This window comes from Mandrillus leucophaeus, unplaced genomic scaffold (assembly GCF_000951045.1).
Source record: "Mandrillus leucophaeus isolate KB7577 unplaced genomic scaffold, Mleu.le_1.0 Scaffold167, whole genome shotgun sequence".
In the NCBI taxonomy this organism is placed as follows: domain Eukaryota; kingdom Metazoa; phylum Chordata; class Mammalia; order Primates; family Cercopithecidae; genus Mandrillus; species Mandrillus leucophaeus.
In genome coordinates, this window is record NW_012101665.1 from 3704018 (window position 1) to 3725150 (window position 21133).

The 21133-nt window shown below is 39.3% G+C and overlaps 1 protein-coding gene across 2 annotated transcripts in view; it reads right to left on the minus strand.

Annotated features, from left to right (window-relative positions):
- Positions 1-2204: 2204 nt before the first annotated feature.
- SLCO5A1 (solute carrier organic anion transporter family, member 5A1) overlaps positions 2205-21133 on the minus strand; it is a 155424-nt gene continuing 136495 nt past the window's right edge. Inside the window, exons 7-10 of one of the 2 annotated variants that reach the window (XM_011976498.1) lie at positions 12056-12215; positions 9218-9459; positions 6482-6546; positions 2205-3197 (exon numbers count right to left, since the gene is read on the minus strand). In XM_011976498.1, coding sequence (XP_011831888.1) covers positions 2740-3197; positions 6482-6546; positions 9218-9459; positions 12056-12215 — 925 coding nt within the window. In that variant the 3' untranslated portion in view covers positions 2205-2739. The remainder of the gene's footprint in view (positions 3198-6481; positions 6547-9217; positions 9460-12055; positions 12216-21133) is intronic. The other variant, XM_011976499.1, reaches the window with a different exon arrangement.

Sequence of the window (21133 nt, forward strand, 5' to 3'; positions counted from 1 at the left end):
TTAATAGGATGAACTCAAGGATACTGTATTTGCATATTAAAGCTAAATAATATATGAATTTACAGTTTATAAAGGAACAAGATGACCTTTTCCAAAACAAGTAATTCGAAGCCTAAAGTCATGGAGAGTCTTCATTAAAACTTCTAATAGGAGCTGTGACTATAAAGTAATGTAATTTATTAAGAAACATATAAGACCCTATATATACAATTAAATGGTATCATCTACAAAATAGTCACTTCAGTTGGCTATGTAATATTCCAATGATGCTACCATAGCCCCAAGTATTTTGTGAACAACACTTAATTGGTACATATTCCAAAGCTTTATTTTCTCATGATTTTTACTACTTAGTCTACATTCACCAACAACACATTAATGAAATACCCGCTCTTAACAAGGAGCAGATACTTGAGCAAGTACAATATTAACACTGTGGTGCACATTTCTTTGAGTTCTGGCCTAATCATCTCAAAGGATGTTATGGAGTGGCAGATGGCAGTCAGGTAAAATGACACCTGAAGATACCTGGCACCTGGTCAGTGATCGCCGAACTGGATGACTGTTCAAGGCAGCAAAGGGAGTAAGGGAGCTCTCTAACTACCCCGTGCTGAGTCCAGCAATCTTAGCTACCAGAAAAAGTGCCATTCCCATCCACATTCTCTCAATGCAGTATCTTAATGATCAGAGGAAAATTAAGAAAACACCACACCTCTCCAACCTACATATATTTAACTCCCACACCAAAGGAAACTTTCTCCTTTAAAGGATCAAAGCTCTCCCACAGAGGGTAAAGGGGAACCGTGAGGCCCCAGAGGAGACACTAGGTCAATCAGCAAGGTTTTCTGAATCAGCAAGATTTTTTGAATACTTCCAATATACGCCACATTGGCCAGAGTTTGACAATTACCAGTGCAATTACAGTCTTAACCAAGCCAGAATCCTCACTTCCCCGAGAGCCAAGCCCAACAGCCAGAGGGAAGTCCTTAGCCCCTGAGACCACTAGCTCCACCCCTTGTAGACATTGTTCAGTCTAATAGTGTTAACGCAAACTGCACGTAACCAAGAGAACAACTTGACCAATGTCATTCCTAGGAAAAGAGGGAAACAGCCTTATGCCCAGGAGTATTTGCACAATTCCACCTGTGCAGTCAAGCAAGGATGGAAAGCAGAAGCCTGAGTCTGTCAATCACATCTCTTCTGGGGATAAGGGTAAACCAGAAGAGAAAAACATTTCCCTAATTAGCCCTCCATGACCATAGGCTCCTTGGCAGAAAAAGTTCACAATTATATCAGCATTTGGCCCTTACACTCCCTTGCAGCCAGAACCCATGAACTAACTTGCTATCAATTCGTTAGCGGCGTCAGGAAGCATCTATCTTAAGAGCCATGTAGAGAGCATTCTGTATGATGCTTACGTCAAAGTGATGTGCTGGGAGGTACTGAAAAGAATGATGGATAATGAACCCAAAGTGCATTTAGGAACAGAAAAATCTTCTCTCAGAATCACTGCCAGAAACTTACAGTAAGGGGGAATCAAAGGGTAGTGTAAAACGATTCCAACTCTGATAAGGTAGGGTTCAATAGGATGGACTGGTTTATTTTACATAATTTTCAACAATTACTTAAGATCGTATTCTGTTCCAGAACACAGATCTCCCTCCTCCTGTATTCAAAGTGATTTTCATATCCCAGGCACAGATTTCTTGATATAAGTACTCATTTTCAGGAACAACCACAGCAATTTTCCGTCCAGAAAAAAAGAAAACCACACAGATTTGCCAGTGCTTTCAAGATGTAACTAAAATACTCAGGTGGGACTTTTCCCAGTGACCTTGAGGACCCGTAGAGCTAAAGAAAATTTCTGCAACAATTTTCTTGGATGAGAAAGCTGTCATTTTCTTTCCTTATTATGCATTTCAAATTACAGTTTCTAGCCATATTGTTTAGCACACTAGTTTTAAAGCCCCTTACGAAAGAATACTGGAGTTGATATTTAAGCTATCAGATTTATGATTCAGCAGCCTCTTTATCTTAGGATGGGGCAGGCAGACTAAAAGAGAATGTGTCCTCTGACCTGAAGTAGCTGTTCCTACTATCACACTATGCCTATGGTTCCTTTGAAGCATTTGACAAATTCTACCTGATTTATAACTCTGCTATGGCTTAAAATGCTATTAACAGTACTGGATGGAAAGTTCGGCTTCCCCTTTTCAGAAACATATCTGCTTTATTCTGTGAAAGTAAACGTAACATGCTGCACATACATTTTTCCAATCAAATTGCATAGTTGAGACAAAGTCATTTGTGCTTTGTAGCAGAACTCACAGTAGGTGTTCATATCTAAAAACTTTGATTTGGAAATGCCAAGTCCTGGGCAAGCTCACCTTTGTTTGGAGTGTTAGTTAATGATATGCACCGCCATTCCCCTTCCCATGATTTTGCTAACCGTGTACCTCAGCCTATACCGTAGGGGAGCATGAGCTTTAAATTAACACAACGGAAATGGGAACAAATCTAGCTGAACGTCTCCTTCTTGGAGAGAAGCGGGGAAAGGCTCTCAGTCTTGTTGAGGTATCCAGCCCTCAATGAATAGCGGCTGTGTATACTGAGTTTTGTTGGTTTGAGGATTGTGTCTGTAGAGGTTAAAAAAAGAAATAAAGAAAAGAAGGCACGGTTGTTTCTCAAGTCGCCATTTTCAACTCAACCAACAAAACTAAATTCTTCCATTTTCAAGCTTCAGGAGGGCGGCTCCAGGGCAGCTGGGCTCTCTTCCACCCCCGGGTCCGCAGAGGAACTTATTGCTTCTGGGAAGGGCCCCGGGTAGGTCTGTGCTGCGCACTGGATCCCTTTTTGCAGACCAGTCTCTTCGTGGAATTCTCCCTGGGTGCTGAAAGCTGGGCAAGATCTAGTCCGGGCACTGTCGGGGTGGCCCACTCTCTCACTCACGGTGCTCAGGGGGAATTCTCTCCACCTCCGCCTCTGGAGTCCATCCTCCTTGTATTTTATGGAGTACCAGGCCAGAAAAATAAAAATAAAGCCAACGAATTTGAGGCCGGCCGCCAAACCAAAATACACAAAACGAAACGACGTCACGTTGTACTCCCAGCAAGAACCCTGCACTCCACACTCCTGTTGCCAGAGCATGCAGGTGGTGTCAATGACTGCTCCAAAGTAGATTGGAGTAGGAATGTATGCTAGAGAGGGAAAGAAGAAAATACGAAGATTTTATAGCATGTCTTACAAGGGAGAACAGATTTGTAAATTAGCAAGGTACTTGTGTGCTCTAAAACCACTTGATGGGAGGGATTTTCTTATGTTACCAGATTTTTTTAAAGACACATCACATTTTATCACAATATATTTATCATAAAAGCATTCGCTATTTGATAAACACTTAAAATCGAGTTTGCCACCCAGAATGCGCTGTTGCTTTTTACGATCAAATCAACATGTTGTGCACTTTAAGTAGATACAATTTTGTCAATTATACCTCAATAAAGCTGAAAACAGGGATATTGCTAAAAATACAATTAGAGACTCGTTTTAAACCTAAAAATTGGATTTTGTCATTAAGTATTCAACAGGCTACACTAGAACCCTTTATTACCCACCGAAATTCAATACACTTAGTTCTTGTGGGTTGGGCGCTAGTCCTTGGATGCAGGAAGAGTACGAGAAAAGCAGCATCTCTTGTGAGTCAAACACCACATAAAATGGCAACTTTATAAAAGCACTTATAAATCCAAGAAATTATATATATAAAGGTACTTTATTATGGCATAAATTTCATCTTTGAAGTTTATGAAACATCTGAGATGAATAGTAGCTTCGTCATCTGGGCTATGATATAGACATTTCCTTAATCCAATGAGGAAAAAAAGTCTACCTAGTACATAGACTCCTTCACCACATGCTACTCCCTTTGCCAAAATGTTCCCCAAACTCATTCACCTTGCAAATATCTATGCTCCCTTTAAATTCCTGACTTACTCAGATGCCATCATATTCTCACTGCATTTTGTATCTACCTCCATTTTATTAACTATCACATAGTATTGTAAATGTTTGCAAATCTGTCACTCCATAAGCTTCTTCAAGGCAGAGACCATGCCTTTTATTCTTTGCATCCCAAAGACCTCAATAAAAATTTACAGAAGATAGCGATGGGAGAGAGGAGGGAGGAAGGAATAAAAGAGAGAAAGGAGGAAGGGAGCCAGGAAGACAGAAAGGAAGGCAGAGAGGATAGGTGGGCTGATAATCCAGGAAGCTGTGAGTGATACATTTTAAATAAGTTGTTTTTATTTAAAATAAAGTCTACTGGTTTAATTTTAATATTATTAAAGTTTTTTTTTTAACTCTTTTTCTGCTTCGGAATTTGGGGGGAAATGAAAATTGGCTTGTTGGCCCAACTAGACTTTTTCACAATTCATAGAAGTTAAAATAAAGTTGAATTAAATAATAAATGCCTGCAATGTCCTCCCTCCACTTATTCTTGATGCTGTGGCATACATGTGTGGACTCACCTTTACCTCTAAATCGTATGGAATGACCCCAACTCTATGGCATCAGAGAGGGGCAAAGCAAAAAAAAGAAATTACCTTTTTCTGGCCAGGCATGGTGGCTCACATCTGTAATCCCAGAACTTTGGGAAGCCAAAGCGGGTGGATCACCTGAGGTCAAGAGCTGAAGACCAGCCTGGCCAACATGGTGAAACCCCGTCTCTGTAAAAAAAAAGAAAAAGAAATGCAAAAATTAGCCAAGCATGGTGGCAAATGCCTGTAATCCCAGTTACTTGGGAGGTTGAGGCAGGAGAAACACTTGAACCCTAGAGGCAGAGGTTGCAGTTTGCTGAGATTGTGCCACTGCCCTCCAGCCTGGGCAACAGAGCAAGACTCTGTTTCAAAAAAAAAAAACTTTTTTTATATATATATATGTCTTTTCTTATTCAATTACCCCTTTGGTTAACAAATCTCCTTATTTCTAAATAATACTGTTTAACTTTTAACAAGAACTACAAGACAGATTTTTTCTTTTTTTTTTTTTTCTTTTAGACAGAGTTTTGCTCTTGTTGCCCAGGCTGGTGTGCAGTGGCTCTATCTCCGCTCACTGCAACCTCTGCCTCCCAGGTTCAAGCAACTCTCCTGCATCAGCCTCCTGAATAGTTGGGATTACAGGCACGCACCACCACACCCAGCTAATGTCTTTGTATTTTTAGTAGAGATAGGGTTTCATCATGTTGGCCAGACTGGCCTCGAACTCCTGACCTCAGATGATCCACCCGCCTCGGCCTCCCAAAGTGCAGGGATTAAAGCATGAGCCACTGCACCCGGCCTAAAGCAGACTTCTTCACTATATCTAAGTGTGTCAGGATTTCCTTTAAACAGCATGCTTTTTTAAAAATGGTACCCTCAAAGTCTTATTAGTACCAAACAAAAACAAAAACAAAAACAAGCCACTCATTACATGGAACTAGAAGCATCTTCCTCCTGGGTCTTATTGAAAAGAGCTCATTTTTGGACTGGGCCATCAACCACAACATATGACAAATGGAGAATGCCAGGGGATTAGTGCTTTAGGGGGTCAGACGATGCCCTTTTTAAACATTACCTCTTCAAAACTGAAATAAGAAATTTGAATCAAAAAACAATTTTTTGTCTTGTAGACAATAACACTGATTACTGAGGAGAAAATAACAGCTGAAGAAAATGACAGACTGCCACTTAAGAAAAAGAAATTATAAAAGGAAAAATAAGCTTGAAGACAAGGATATCAATTAAAAATACATTGAAACTGATCAAAGGAACATTGTATTTCACATGCTTATTTCCCATTGTCTCAAGAACTCACAGAGTGCTGTGGTGTTTGTAAAAAGAAGACCTATATTCCTCCTGCACAAATGTACTCTGTGGTTTGTCACATGGACACAGCACTACTGAGCTTCTCTTTTTGATAAGTAAAGACTTACAAGGCAGTCCCTATATGTCACTTTGGGCACCTTTCTTTTCCTTTCTAAAGTTTTTTATTTTTCTCAGAAAACATGATAGGTATACTCTTTGTTTAGCCCAATAAAATTACTATACAGAAGTAAGGAATTGAAAACTTCGCAAATAAAGACCGATTTCTATTGCTTTCATAGTAAAAAGGCATAAAGGGGTCAGAATGCTAGGATTACAAATCCTTGACAAATTGCTTGATTTCCTATTTCTTGCTGTGCAAAATGCTGGGGAATTTTGTCCAAGTTTATGTTCATGATGGAAAAGAAACTAACCTAACGTTGGTTTTGTTTTGTTTCATCAAACAACAGAACCTGTCAGCTTCTAGTTCAAATCAGAAAACAAGGAAGTTGTACCCTCACCACTAACCTGTAAAATCTTACTCATGGTAATAAATGACGTGACTTGCCATTTTTAAAGGACAGTGAAAATTTGCCATCTGCAAAGAGGAACTAAGAGGCGCACTTGGAAATTCAGGGACGTACCAAGTGTTCGCAACAAAACAAACTGCATTCCCAGTGCGAAAGGTCTCTCCTCATCTTCTACGGACCTGCAGTGAAGGGAAAGAAGGCAATGTTTTTTAAATAGTAGCCCCAAGAAAATGAATGCCAAATCAAGTCGGCTTTGTGCAGAGCCAGGGACTAAAGAGATACCATGCCAAAATATTTAACTCACTATTATTTACTAACAATAGCCACATAAGATTGCTGGTGGCTAAATCACTGAATAAAGATCTTCCCAACGCAGACACCAAAGAAACTCTGACTAACTCTAACTGTTTCTACATAAATACTGGTGGAAGGTTAAAGGCTTTCGGCTGAAGAAGCTGAAATGCCTCTAACTGAGCTTCCAAAATCAGATCCATTTTTTTTTTTTAATAGAATTTCATCCTAAATACTGCGGGGTTTTTTTGTTTTCGTTTTTGTTTTTCTGCCTGGGTGCCTGCATCTTCCAGAGTGGTAGATGTGTACATTGAAAATTACTCCAACAATTCTTCCAAAACAGGAAGAAAAAAGAGTAAAGAATGAAAGTATATTCAAAAAATGTATAGGAAACAAGTCAAACATCAGAGGAAGCATAAGCCCTCCAACCACGTCTTTTTTTCTTTTTTAAAAACTTACACTCCAAGTTATTCCCATGTGGCAGGAAGATTGGCGTCTACCGGTTTTGTAATTAGCAAAGATTAAAGGGTTCCTTTTCTGAAATTTTAGGTTAGAAGCCAGCTGGCTATTTGCCATGTATGAACACTAAAGGAAAAAGTAGCCTATGGGTTATTTAATATCTCTTGAGGAATTAAAGTGCAAAGAATGAGATTATTTGAGTAAATTTATGAATGATTCATATGTCTTTTTAAATGCTGCAGTACCTTATCCTCTCCATCGAATACCCATGAGAGTACGGTGTATAATGGGAACTTTCCCAAGACCAGTGCCCTTGTCACCTTTTCCCTAATTTCTTTATTTCTCATAGCAATTTGCAAAGTGCTGCACACAGGTTGTTATTCCATAAATATCTGCTGCTGGAAGAAATGAGTAAACAAACCAGTGGGCCTTTCATACACCACTATCTGGCTGTCAAGAAACAGCTTTGCTTGGAAATGCCTGATTCTTTCCCAGTGGGAAAGAAGCCAGAATACGCCTGGTGCAGCCCACTGCCCTTGCTAAGCAATGACATCTCAGCAGGCGCTTCCTGCAAGGTGCCCAGCATTGTGGCATCTGAGGAGCCTGGAGGAAGAGTAAGAACTGACTCCCTTTCTTCACTCCTTCCCTGCCCTCCACCCCCTAATCCCCCTGAAGCTGCCCAGACCCATGGGTGTGCTCTTCTGGCTTCACCACGCTGCCCAGTTCCTCTGTCCACTGCAGTCCTTACTGCAAATATCAACACACCGATGTGAATGTATCAGTGTGGCAGGCCTCCATAACAACTGTTTCAGTACTGGCTGAGTGGTTAAGTTAAATATTAAAAGCCAGTGCCCTTATACAAATGCTGGAATGTAACAAAAGCCCACCAAGACTTTTGCCTAGGTCTTTCCTGGGACTTAAAGCATGAAAAAACAATGAAGGAATTCTTAAGAGGATCCATTTAGGATTAAACAAGTTTTATTGGGGGTCTGCAAAAACTCCCTAGGCCTCCACAAACAAGTTTATTGGGGGTCTGAAGGAACTCCCCAAACCTCCATGATTTAGCAGGAGATAAGATAAGGGTAATCACCCCAGCACCTGGACCCATTTAGATTAAGTAAACTTACTGAGGCTCCAGAAGAAGGTCTTCAAGATTCAGACCTTGGTTATAGGTTAAAAGAAATTAATCACTTATGTCTTTAGATGAATGCACACTTACACATAGACAGATAGCTTAGAATGTATATAAGCTCTAATAAACTTTGTAATTTTGAGTTGGTCTGGTGATAATTTCCAGGCCTTCTCCCTGTAACTGGTTACAGAAATTAAAAACTCTCTTTCTCCCCAGTTCATCTGGATCTCTTGTTATTGCACTGCAAAAAATAGCAGCCCAACTCTCATTTTGGTTCACGAACATCAGTGCCAACATTTTTAATAGGACAAAAGTAGCTTCCGTGTTCTCTTATCAACAAAAAATCCAAACAAGACATGGCAAAGAAAGCACAGCCTGAAAAACTAAAAAAAAAAAGAGAGAGAGAGAGAAATCACATTCCCCAATATGCCCTTTTCTTGACTCAACTCTGAAATTTTGTATGATAGTAAAATTAATGAACTCAGCATTTCAAATTGCAAGCCCAGCATAAATCACCACTGATCCCAAAGGTAGTAACTATCTAAAAGGTTGAAGATAATAGCCTTTGCTGTATGCACGATTTAGCAACTTTCCCAAATTACTTCCTGCCCTCCTCTGGGGTCCAGCTTCTCATAGCTAATAGAGTGATGACTTTCAACTGCTGAAGTTGAACCTCACAGGGCAGAGACTTCAGGAATCAAAAACATCAAAGAAGTTTCATTATACGTTAAGAATATAACCCAACTGAATAAAAGAACCTTCCAAAGTATGGAATGTTACAACCTTCCTTTCCCTTCCCAAAAGGGAAAAATCCCTCTTAAGTTCACCAGGCAAATATCCGAGCGCCCTCCTGCACATGCTAATTTTGCTTTGCTCTATGATTTACCACATAAGCCCCTTCTCCTAGATTATGTGCTCTGGAAATTCTAAGTGCAGAACCCACCCCAGAAGCTGAATGCTCTTCTCACCTAAGTGTTACTATGATGGCCGATGGTTGGGCACAAGCTGTGATGAAGGTGACTATGAAAAGAAAAACTAAGAATGGGATAAGGGTATTGCAGGTCCGTTTACATTTCCCAGACACAGCATAGCCGTTCTCATTGAGATAAGTCTTGACAATAACCACACGGAGCTGACTGCGCTGTCCCACGGTGGGCGGAGTGATCACTTGTCGACTTTGGACACAGGTGCATTCTGTATAATTCCGTATCTAAGTGAGCAAAATAAAGATCAGTTGTGTGCCCCTCAAAAGCTGATGGGGCATAGGAATATTAAGACAAAGTTAAGTAAAAGTACTCTAAAATAGCTCGAATATTTTTTAAAACACAAAATATTTCATTGAAAGTAACTTCCTCATTGATAACAGTAAGGATCTCAAGTGTGTGTCTAACAGAACCAAAGTCTGCTGGTCAGAATTGTTTAAACCTAAACTTTCCTAAGAAGCTTTCAACATTCAATATCATTCACATTCCGCAGACTCATTTTTGTCATCATCATATTCTGCCTCAATTGCTGTTAACTCTTGGGCTCTCCAATTAGAGAAGCCCTTCAAAAACCAGAACCAAACCTTATTTTTCTTTGTGCTCACAGAGCACCTAGCACAACTCTGGGCACACAGAGGGCCCTAAAGTAAACATCTATTAAATGCAGAGAATTCATAATGCAACCGTGATGACTTCAGCACCAATAATAGTAAACACCTCATTGGTGTTCCATTTTCTTTTCTTTTTCAACTTTTATTTTAGATTCAGGGGGTACATGGGCAGGTTTGTTACATGGGTCTACCGCGTGATGCTGAGGTTTGGTGTACAGATGATCCCATCACCCAAGTCGTGAGCATAGTTCCCAACAGGTAGTTTTTCACACCTCCCTCCCCACCTCCCCCTCTAGTAAGTCTCCAGTGTCTATTGTTTCCGTCTTTGTGTCCGTGAGTACCCAATGTTTAGCTCCCACTTATAAGTGAGAACATGTAGTGTTTGGTTTTCTGTTCCTGCATTAATTCACTTAGGATAATGGCCTCCAGCTGCATCCATGTTGCTGCCAAGGTCATGATTTTATTCTCTTTTATGGCTGTGCAGTACTCCATGGTGTATATTATCACATTTTCTTTATCAAATTCATCACTGATGAGCACCTAGCTCAATTCCATGTCTTCACTCTTGTGTATAGTGCTGTGATGAACATACAAGTGCATGTGTCTTTCTGGTAGAATGATTTGTTTTCTTTTAGATACATATCCAGGAATGAGATTGCTGGGTTGAGTGGTCGTTTTGTTTTAAGTTCTTTGAGAAATCTCCGAACTGCTTTCCACAGTGGCTAAGTTAATGTACATTCTGGTGCTTCCATTTTAAACATCTTTTTAGTCCCTATAATTAGCTGGTGCCCTACTCCCTACAGAAGAGCAACCAGCTCCATAGATGGAACTTGACTACCACAGCCCCCACCCAGTACTGCTCCTGGACTCTGACAGAGTCACGCTAAATGGACATCAGCTGAGCTGACCTTCATTGCAACCTTGAATACCTGAAGCAGTGGTAAGAATAAGTATGGAGACAGGGCACTGTTTGGCTATCATGCTCAAAAGACTGCTGGCATTTTTTAAAGGATGAGCACTCACTCTCAAGGAAGGACTTAGCCTCCAGGAGAACAGATCTCACCCTTTCAACATGGCAACACAGTGGAGCTCACCAGTTATACGATGGGGAACAAACAACAGGAATTCTCAATTTGTCATTGCCGTTTAAAACTCAGACATCAAAAACAATATCCCCAAAACATTCAGTGGATGGTATAATCCCTTATCACCTGCACAGAACAAGCACATGCACTTTAACCTTTTAGTGAAAGCAACTTCCTACAGCCTGTTCTTCACAAAGAATCAAACCGGGCTCAATAAGAAACTGAGTAGAGGCCAAGTGCGGTGGCTCAAGACTGTAATCCCAGCACTTTGGGAGGCCGAGGCAGGCGGATCACCTGAGGCTGGGAGTTCAAGACCAGCCTGACCAACATGGAGACACCCCGTCTCCACTAAAAATACAAAATTAGCCGGGCATGGTGGCATATGCCTGTAATCCCAGCTACTAGGGAGGCTGAGGCAGGAGGATCACTTGAACCTGGGAGGCGGAGGTTGCAGTGAGCTGAGATCGCGCCATTGCACTCCAGCCTGGGCAACAAGAGCGAAACTCCATCTCAAAAAAAAAAAAAAAAGAAAGAAAGAAAAAAGAAAGAAACTGAGTAGAATATGAAAACCTTCTCCCACAGTATTACGGCCCATTTATAATTTACAGGAAAGGGAATTCTCAAAATAGCCTATTCTTGAACTGTCAGAAATATCTTTACTTTGAAAGTTTTTTTTAAGCCTGAACTGAACTGATACTGTATGAAAAATGGCCATCGCCCATCTTCACAGACTCCTCAGGGGAGGTACTTTCCTATTCTCTTCTATCAGCACCAAATATGGTCATCTTGACCTTCAAATCCATCACAAGGGCCCTGTCAGAGAAACAAATGGCAGGCCTAGAGCTCAACCTTATCAAGTTTCACTGAGTTGGCGCAGAATATAAAGTAGGAGAATGCTGATATGGAACCAAATCCCTGCACCCAAATGTTCCAGTCATCCCTGGAAAAAAAAAATAATAGCAATGCATAACTTTCTTTCCTTGAGGTTTTCGTCAGAGGTATTTTGTAGGTTACTTGGAGCCTCTTGAAAAGAAAGACTGAAGTCATTGTGGCAGCATATGAATTTCATCACATCCTTGTCACAGGATGTTGGACTAACAGAAGAGGAACTTGTGAAATATACTCACCCCAGTGCTAAGATTACCACTATTAACACAGCCAGCCAGACAAGGGTTAAAGTATGTAATTCCATCTGATCCACAGACTGGCTCATACTCATGTATTTTACAGCCACAATTAACGTTGCAGCTTCCTGTCAGATTCCTATGGGGCATGGTGAGAGAAGGTCTAAGAGAGAAGAGAAGCAGATCATGAGCAACATTTACCAAAATAAAACTCATAGGAAAGGTCTTGAAATTAATAATTTGTCCATTTTAGAGAAAATATTCTTCCCATTGAATCAAAGCCATGATACCCTAAGTGGCCACCCTCAACAATTATTTTTGTGACTTTAAAACAAAACATAAAGAAAAATGTTTCAACTTTCTGGTACTACAGATTCAATGCTTTTTATCAAAGTACTGCCCCACCTCAATTTCACCCTCCCTCTTGGTGCTATGAACCTGGTCTCAACATCTAGGATCTGCATTTCTAACCCTAATATAACTACTCACCCTGTAGGCATCAGGCTCTACATCTTAACAAATCTGTACCTCAATTTCTTTATAAAATGGAGGAAATACTTTTTAGTATTGAATCAATAACATCACTGTGAGCACATGATCACAGTTAAAACCCATCTATCCCAGTTATTAATACACGTTCCTTTGACCAAAAACTTATACTCTAGAATAAATTATCAAAGAAAGGCATGAGACTCTAGAAAATAAAAATGAAGTATTTTCAAAGATGATTAGGAATCACATTGCTAGTTTGATTTAAACAACCAGAGAATAAAGATTAAGCAGTTCTTCACTCAGGATTGCCCAGGTGTGGATCCACAATCAGATATGGTGGGTTTCTTTTCTTGAGATCATGGTGTCTGATACAAAGAAATGATACCATATGAAAAGCTTGAAGAAAATAAATTCAGGCAACAAATATAGAGAGAAGGAAAGGCAGGTAAGGATATAGGCCTAGGGAGGGGAGTGTAAACAAACCGGTGGAAGAGCAGAGGAGCACCTGGGGGATCCACAGAAGAAAGAAAGGGGCTCTGTACTGCTCGTACCTAGTGACCACTTTTGCTTTTGTGACCACCAGTTTTGTGTATCACTGATGAAATGTTGTTCCCAAGACTATATGAGTTAGCAGTGGCAGATCCTTCATCCAACCATCCATTTATCCATTATCTACCCATTCAACAAATATTTTGGAATGTCTGTTATGTACCAGGTCTTATCTTTTTTAAAATAGATTTAGAGGGGGGAAACATAATTTTGTCATATGAATATATTGTGTAGTAGTGAAGTTTGGTTAGTGAACCCATCACCTGACTAATGTACATTGTACTCAATAGGTAATTTCTCACCCCTCAACTCCCCTCCCTCGCCACAAAGACTTTTTTTTTTGAGAAGGAGTCTCGCTCTGTCACCCAAGCTGGAGAGCAGTGGCGTGATCTCCACTCATTGCAAACTCTGCCTCCCAGGTTCAAGCAATTTGCCTGCCTCAGCCTTCCGAGTAGCTGTGATTACAGGTGCCCGCCACCTTGCCCTGCTAATTTTTGTATTTTTGGTAGAGACGGGGTTTCACCATGTTGGCCAGGCTGGTCTCGAACTCCTAACCTCATGATCCACCTGCCTTAGCCTCCCAAAGTGCTAGGATTACAGGCATGAGCCACTATGCCTGGCCAAGACTTATCTTTAATGACTTTGCTAGTACCACTTACACAGTAGCATAGCCCATCCCAACCATGTGTGTTAATCAGTGTTTGTTCAAAGGTTTGTTCAAAGGTTTTTTTCCTGTGGCTTCTTTCAAACTTTGATAATGAGTCCTTAAATTTTAATGGGGGAAACAAATTCAAAACAATATTAAAGTCTTATCAAGAAAGCCTTCTAACAAGGCAAAAGGCAGATAAATTCTGTTTTTCATTCATGTCACTCCACACAAAAAAATTATCACAAGACTCTAATAATCATTACATTCACAAACTTCTAGTGTCATACCATTTTAAAGTTTGTATAGACTAGTGGGTCTCACTGGGTCAATTTTGCCCCCCAGGGGACCTTTGGCAATGTTAGGAGACAATCTTGGTTCTCACAGCTCAGGGGGTGCTACTGTCATCTAATGGGCCACTAGTTCCTACTGAGGTAGGAGATCAGCAGGACCTGCTTTCTGAGTCCTGGTCACAACCCTGCTGATCAAAACAGGGTGTAGCAAAGAAACTGACCAAAACCAGAAGGACGAAGATGGCAACCAAAGCAACCTCTAATTGCCTTCATGGCTCATTATATGCTAATTATGATATATTTGCATAAGACACTCCCACCAGCACCATGGCAGTTTATAAATGATGCCACAGCAAATGGCTCAAAAGTTACCTTATATGGTTCTGGGAACTCTCTGCCCCGTTTCCAGAAAGCTTGTGAATAACCTGCCCCTTATATTGTACATGATTAAGAGTGGGTATAAATATAGCCAGCCAGCAATCCACAAGTGCTTCTCTGGGCCATTTTGCTGTACATTGCTGCTCTAATAAACTTGCTTTCTTTCACTGCCAGCTTGCTCTCGAATTCTTTCCTGTGCAAAGCCAAGAACTCCCCCGAGCTGAGACCCAATTTTGAGGTTTTGCTGGCATCACTACAACGCACAGGAAGGGCCCTACCCCCTCCCATAATACAAAATTATCTGGCCCAAATGTCAATAGTGCTGAGGATGAGATACCCTGTTCTAGACCAATTTTCACACTGTTCAAGGAGGCAAAAAGCTTTTCTGAGTTTGGGAAACAGGCACAGTCCCCGGTCACCTTTGGGTATGTTTGCTTTTCTTATGAGATCGTGGTGTCTGATACGAATAAATGCTATGAAATGAAAGGCTCTAAGAAAATCAATACATGCAACAAATATAAATAGCAATGAAAGGAAGTGGGTGTTCCTGAAAAAGTTATTAGGAGAGAAGGTGATCATGGTACACACACAAAAAGCTGCTGAAATGGCTCATCCTTTACACTGTGCTGAAAATCATTTTTAAGAATAATGATGTTCTGTCTGATTGTCATTCACTCTCCAGAAAACAGACTGGATTCTAATAATAGCACCAATGTTTAAACCTGAGTAACACTAAGCAGTCTCTCATTAGCCAGACGTGAACCCATCATGAGAGCACGAAATGCACAAGGACTACTTACTGAAGGCTGCACTCATCGTTGTGCAAAGGGACTGTGCAGCTCCCTCCCAACAAACAAAAAGCATTTCTGGCAAGACATAAAATGCACAAGGGCTTCTTGCTGAAGGTAATCCTCCAAATAAGAGGATTGTGTTAACTCAAGAATCAATGTAAGTGTTAATTTTGAGTGAGGCACGGGGCCTCGATAGCAAATACCTTATAACTGCGTAGTCCACAATGTAAGCCTGAGAGTCACACCTTACATCTTAATATAAAAATGATGAAATTACAGAGCTAGAGAGATGGAGGCATCTCTGAGATTATCTGGCAAACTTGCTAACTTTAAAGAACAGGAAACTGTAAGAGGTATCACTGCAAGCCTCACAATCGCTGAGGCCTCAGGAAAACCAGCTCTGGGGAGACAGCAAAAAAGAAAACAAGAAGTAAAAACAACCACCTTGTTATCCAATCTTTGTTAAATCAATCACTCAGGGATCGATGCTTATGTAAAGTAATACATAACAGCAAGACAACTATTTCTGCGATAGGGTCATTACAGCTAAGTATGTAAGAACACAATGGCCCTCAAAAACCACAACCACACCCCAGCAATTGTGTCCCATCACCCTGCCCCAAGACCTAAAGAACACCTGAACTTCCCCACCTAAACATACTTCTCCTACATACTTCTACTGGTCTCTATAAACCAAAGAGAAGTCTCCCAACTTTCTTAAGGGACTTCTGACTCTTTTTGAGTTTTTCTCTATTAAAAGATGTGACAAGTAGAAATCCATACATACTATGTTCAAGCCATAAAAGAACATGATTCCCACAGCACAGAGAGAGAGAGAGAGAGAGAGAGAGAGCCTCTTTAGCAAAATATACTAATAAACTAGAACAGTATCTTTCTTATAATTTCTTAATCTTCATCAATTTATCTCAGTCTTCAAGAAGACTTCAATGAGAATGTTTCTTTTCAACTCCACTTAAATTTTTGGTTTCATATTAGAACACTTCCTTGGCTATACAGAGCTATGCAACTTTGGGTTTACAAATATTATTATCATCACCATAAGCATCATTATCATTTAAAACTAACATCAGCAGAACCCTATTTTGATTCTATGAATTGCACCCTGAGATCTCAACATAAGTTGTCTCATTCATTCCTCATGAGAATTGTCATTATTATTGCCATGCTTCCATCTTTCAGACAAGGAAATTGAAGGTTTGAGGGGATAGGCACTGCCAAAGTCACACAACTAGTAAGGGTCAGAAATGGATTTAAACCCAATTTTATGTTTCACCACAGCATGCATCTGTAAGCCCCAACACTGGCAGGGAAGCTTTGTGTAACTGTCCCTCATTTTACTTCCTCCAGCGCAGGTCTTCTGGGTGGCTTATTTCACTTTCTTCTTACTGGAGAAAGCTCTAAGGCAGCTTTTCCGGCGCTCTGCTTTTAATGTTCTTGAGTGTGAGTCAGAAAGAGCTGGGTTCAATTTCATATCCACAATTCACAAGTGCTGTGAATTTCAGATTTTATATTTGTAAAACAGATATCAAAATATCAGTATCACACAGTTGTTGTGGGGGATTAGGCGGGTGAATGTATGGCCAGTGTCCAGCATTGTGCCGGGGACATAACACACACTAAGATATTGGTGTGCTATCTTTCCACACTTAACAGAAGCAGGAATGAATAGCAGTAACACAATCACAAACATGAGGAGTGCAAAAGGCTACTGTGACATTTTTCCTTTCAAAAAGGATAGTTTTTAATTTACTCCTACAGAGAATGGTGGGAAAAGAATTAGATGGAGATCTAGTTTCAGGCCTGACATTTAGTAGCTATGTGACCTTGGGCCAAATCTTTTCATCTATGGCTATTAAATACCCTTCCTGACTACACAAAGGAGAGCAAGAATAATCAACAAAGCGCAGTGTATGATAGCATATGTGCTAGCATAGGTTTGGAAGAGGACTATATTCAAGGAAGGTTGTGATTATCGTGTCTAATTGTTATTTTTATCATTAAAGCTCCTTTCAGCTTTGTAGACAACAAATTTAAACCAGGTATAACTTGAAACTTATATGTAATAACCCACAATGTGTACAAACTATCTCTTTAAGTCCAAAATCATTTCAAATAAAATAATGTGTCACTTATATGCTTTTCAAAGTATCTTTATTTATTATTAAAGTAATACACACTCATTGTAGAAATTTTTTAAAATACACAAAGACAAAAAAATTAAACTTATGCATAGTGCTACACCCAGAGATATCCACTTTTAATGCTTTTAGTATATTTTTTTCTGGTCTTTTTTCAATGTACACATAGATTAACATTAATAACATATTGCTACCAAGATTGTATGTAAAGTTTGAAATTCTATTTTTTCTCCTCCTAACATTACATTATATTATGTTATGTTAATATGTTAATAGAACATATTTTAACATATGTATAGTCATAATATAACATATGTTAATATAAGGGTATAGAAAGGTAAACTTGGTCCTAAGTTTAATAATACTCATAGGCATTTTTGAAATAAAAACTTATCATGTTTTAAGATATATACCTTACAGACTTCATGTTGATTTCTTTAGATCTTTGTTACAAACTTGGCAGAAAGAAAATTTGCTTATACTTTATATCCCCTTGATACTCCTAAAACGAAGTAAAACAAATGTTGTTTGTGCCTCCAAATAGAGCCAACTAAAGATGAACTCATATATTTACATCTAGAAATGAACTCTAAGCCTATCAATGAAAAGAGCTAGGATAATCCAAACACTTGTATATCTATGATCTTTTAAAGCAAACTTCCTTTCCCTCTAATTCTCAGAAACTTCCGTTAAAATTAGTAATATCTATAATAAATGATTTTGAATGGTGCTAAAATATTTAAACAATGGAGAAAAAACTCTTAAGCAGATTAAGCTACCCATGAGACACAGGCAAGGAGATGAATGGTTTGAATGACATAATTGGAGAATTTAGGAATGACCTGGCCAGAAACGCCAGTCACCTGAGAGGGCTGGTCCACTATCTAAAGACACCATGTTGTCCTATGGTAAAATCCAGTGTGGTGAGGAGGAAGCTGAGTTGTGCCTGTGGCAAAGGTCTGAATTAACAGACTGTATTTATTTAATTTCTAGAGTCTGAATACGATGGGACAATAAAGCTATATTCAGAGAAGATGCTTTAGGGAAATATTTTGGAGCTGGGTGGGACTGAGTGAATCATTCCGTCCAACAGTCTCTGCCGGGAACAGAAAACTGAGAAAAATCTTCCTGGTCATTTGGTAGTTCAAGAAATTACCCTTGGAAAAGTTTCAGCTCAGTAGCTCAAGTCACCAAACCAGGTAATATAATAGATTTTGCTTTAAGTTCAAAAAGACGGTAACTGATAAATAACAGATAGTCGTAGACAGTAAGTAAATACTAAGTGATTTATCAGCACATACCACTGGTTAAAAAGTCTTTACACGGACCTCAGACTTAACCCCATTTTGAAAAATTATTTGAAGAAAAGGCAGAGTGAGGGGCAATAACTCACATTACACAATGTATTTATGTAAAGCATCACTTAACCAAAGTTTCATGGTCAATGCCAGCTCTTTTGGGTCCAAGGTGATTAGGACACACCTGTGTGAAGTATAGTCTGGCAGCCACAGAGACGAAGCAAAACACATTTCTTAATTAAAACTGGAGGAAAATTGTGGGTGCTGGGAATGCAATTACATGAGTTGGAAATGGGCCAGGATTTTGCTAGAGCTCTTAGGATCTTTCAAAATGAAAACTCATCAGATTTTTAAGTCTGAAGTTTCTATTTTATTTTATGAGGGTTAGAATACCTAACGTGAAATCTACCTCCTTAACAAAGTTTTAAGTGTATAATACAGTATTGTTGACTCTAGACATGATGTTGAACACCAGATCCCTAGAGCTTATTTACCTTGCTTGACTAAAACTGTATGACTCCTGATTAGTAACGACCCATTTCCCAATCCCCCCAGCCTTGATGACCACCATTCTAACTCTTTGAGTCTATGAATTTGACTCTTTTAGATACCTCATGTAAGTAAAATCTGTGACCAGCTTTTTTCACTCAGCATGATGTCCTCAAGGTTCATCCATGTTGTTGTATATTGCAAAATTTCCTTCTTTTTTAAGGCTGAATAGTGTTCCATTGTACGTATATAATCATATGTCACTTAATGACAGGGACACATTCTGAGAAATACATCATCAGGTGATTTCATCGCTGTGCAAATGTCGTAGAATGCACTTACACAAACCTAAGTGGTCTAGCCTACTACACTCCTAGGCTCTACAGTATAGACTATTGCCCCCAGGCTACAAACCTGTACAGTGTGTTTGTGTACTGAATACTGTAGGCAATTATAACACAATGGCAAGGAGTTGTATGTCTAAACACAGGAAAAGTACAATAAAAATAAAGTATAAAAAATAAAAAATGATACACCTGTATAGGGCGTTTATCATGAATGGAGCCTGCAGGACTAGAAGTTTCTCTGTGTGAGTGAGTGCATGGTGAGTGAGTGGTGAGTGAATGTGAAGGCCTAGGACATGACTGTGCACTGCTGTGGTCTTCATAAACACTGTACACTTAGGCTACACTAAATCCATTAAAAACCGCTGTTCTTTCTTCAATAATAAATGAACCTTAGCTTACTATAATTTTTTACTTTATACACTTTGTAATTATTTTTTAGCTTTTTGATTCTTTTGTAATAGCACTTAGCTTAAAGCACACATTGAACTGTGGTACAAAAGTATTTTTTCTTCATATCCTTATTCTAAAAGCTATTTTCTTTTTTTTCTTTTTTTTTTTTTACTGTTTTAACCTTTTTGTTAAAAACTATGACACAAACACACACATTAGCCTACACCTACACAGGGTCAGGATCATCAGTGTCACTGTCTTACACCCGCACCTCTTGTCCCAAGATCTTCAGGGTCCATAACATGCATGGAGCTATCATCTCCTAAGACAGCAATGCCTTCTTGTAGAATACCTTCTGAAGGACCTGCTGGAGGCTGTTTCCCAGTTAACTTTTTTAATACGTGGAAAGAGTATGCAGTAAAATAATGATTAAAAGTATAGTATAGTAAATGCATAAACCAATAAAAACAGATGCTTATTATCAAGTACTATGTACTCTACACAACTAGATGTGCTGTACTATATTGCAGGACTGCCAGCACAGTAGGTTTCTTTATAATAGCATCACTCCAAACTTGTGAGCAATACATTGCACTTCGACCCTATGACTACAACATCATTAGGCAATAGGAATTTTTCAGCTCCATTGCAATCTTACGCGATGACCGTTGTATATGTGGCCCATCGTTGACTGAAACGTTGTTATGTGATGTGGCATGAACATACCACATTTTCTTTGGCCATTCACCTGTCTATAGACATTTAACTTGTTTCCATATCCTGGCTATCAAATCTGAATTTTCTAAGAAAACCACTAATAACACATCAGGTTCATTCTACAAAAAGACCGTGATTACGTTTTGGCTTCACAGGAAAAGCTCATTCTCCTAAAACATCCCAACTCCATCTCAGGCACTTAGGTGATTCACGAGTACTTGATACTAATCAAAGAAGGGTCAGTCATTAAGTCCTTTTTAATGTTAGAAAATTCACCATGCCCGTAAACCTGAAGCCCTTCACATAAACTTTAATGAATAGAAATGACTTATATAGAATGTTTTCTTCTTTGTATTTTTTTCTTCTGTCAGAATAGTGTAATAATCAAAAGTATTGCAGCATTGCATCCAGAATCAAAGAAACTTAATTTCAACCCCTAGCTCAGCCATTTTCTAGCTGTGTGACTTCAAGCAAGTTATTTAACCTCTCTGAGACTTTATCCTCATTGAAATATCATTAAATAGTTATTATC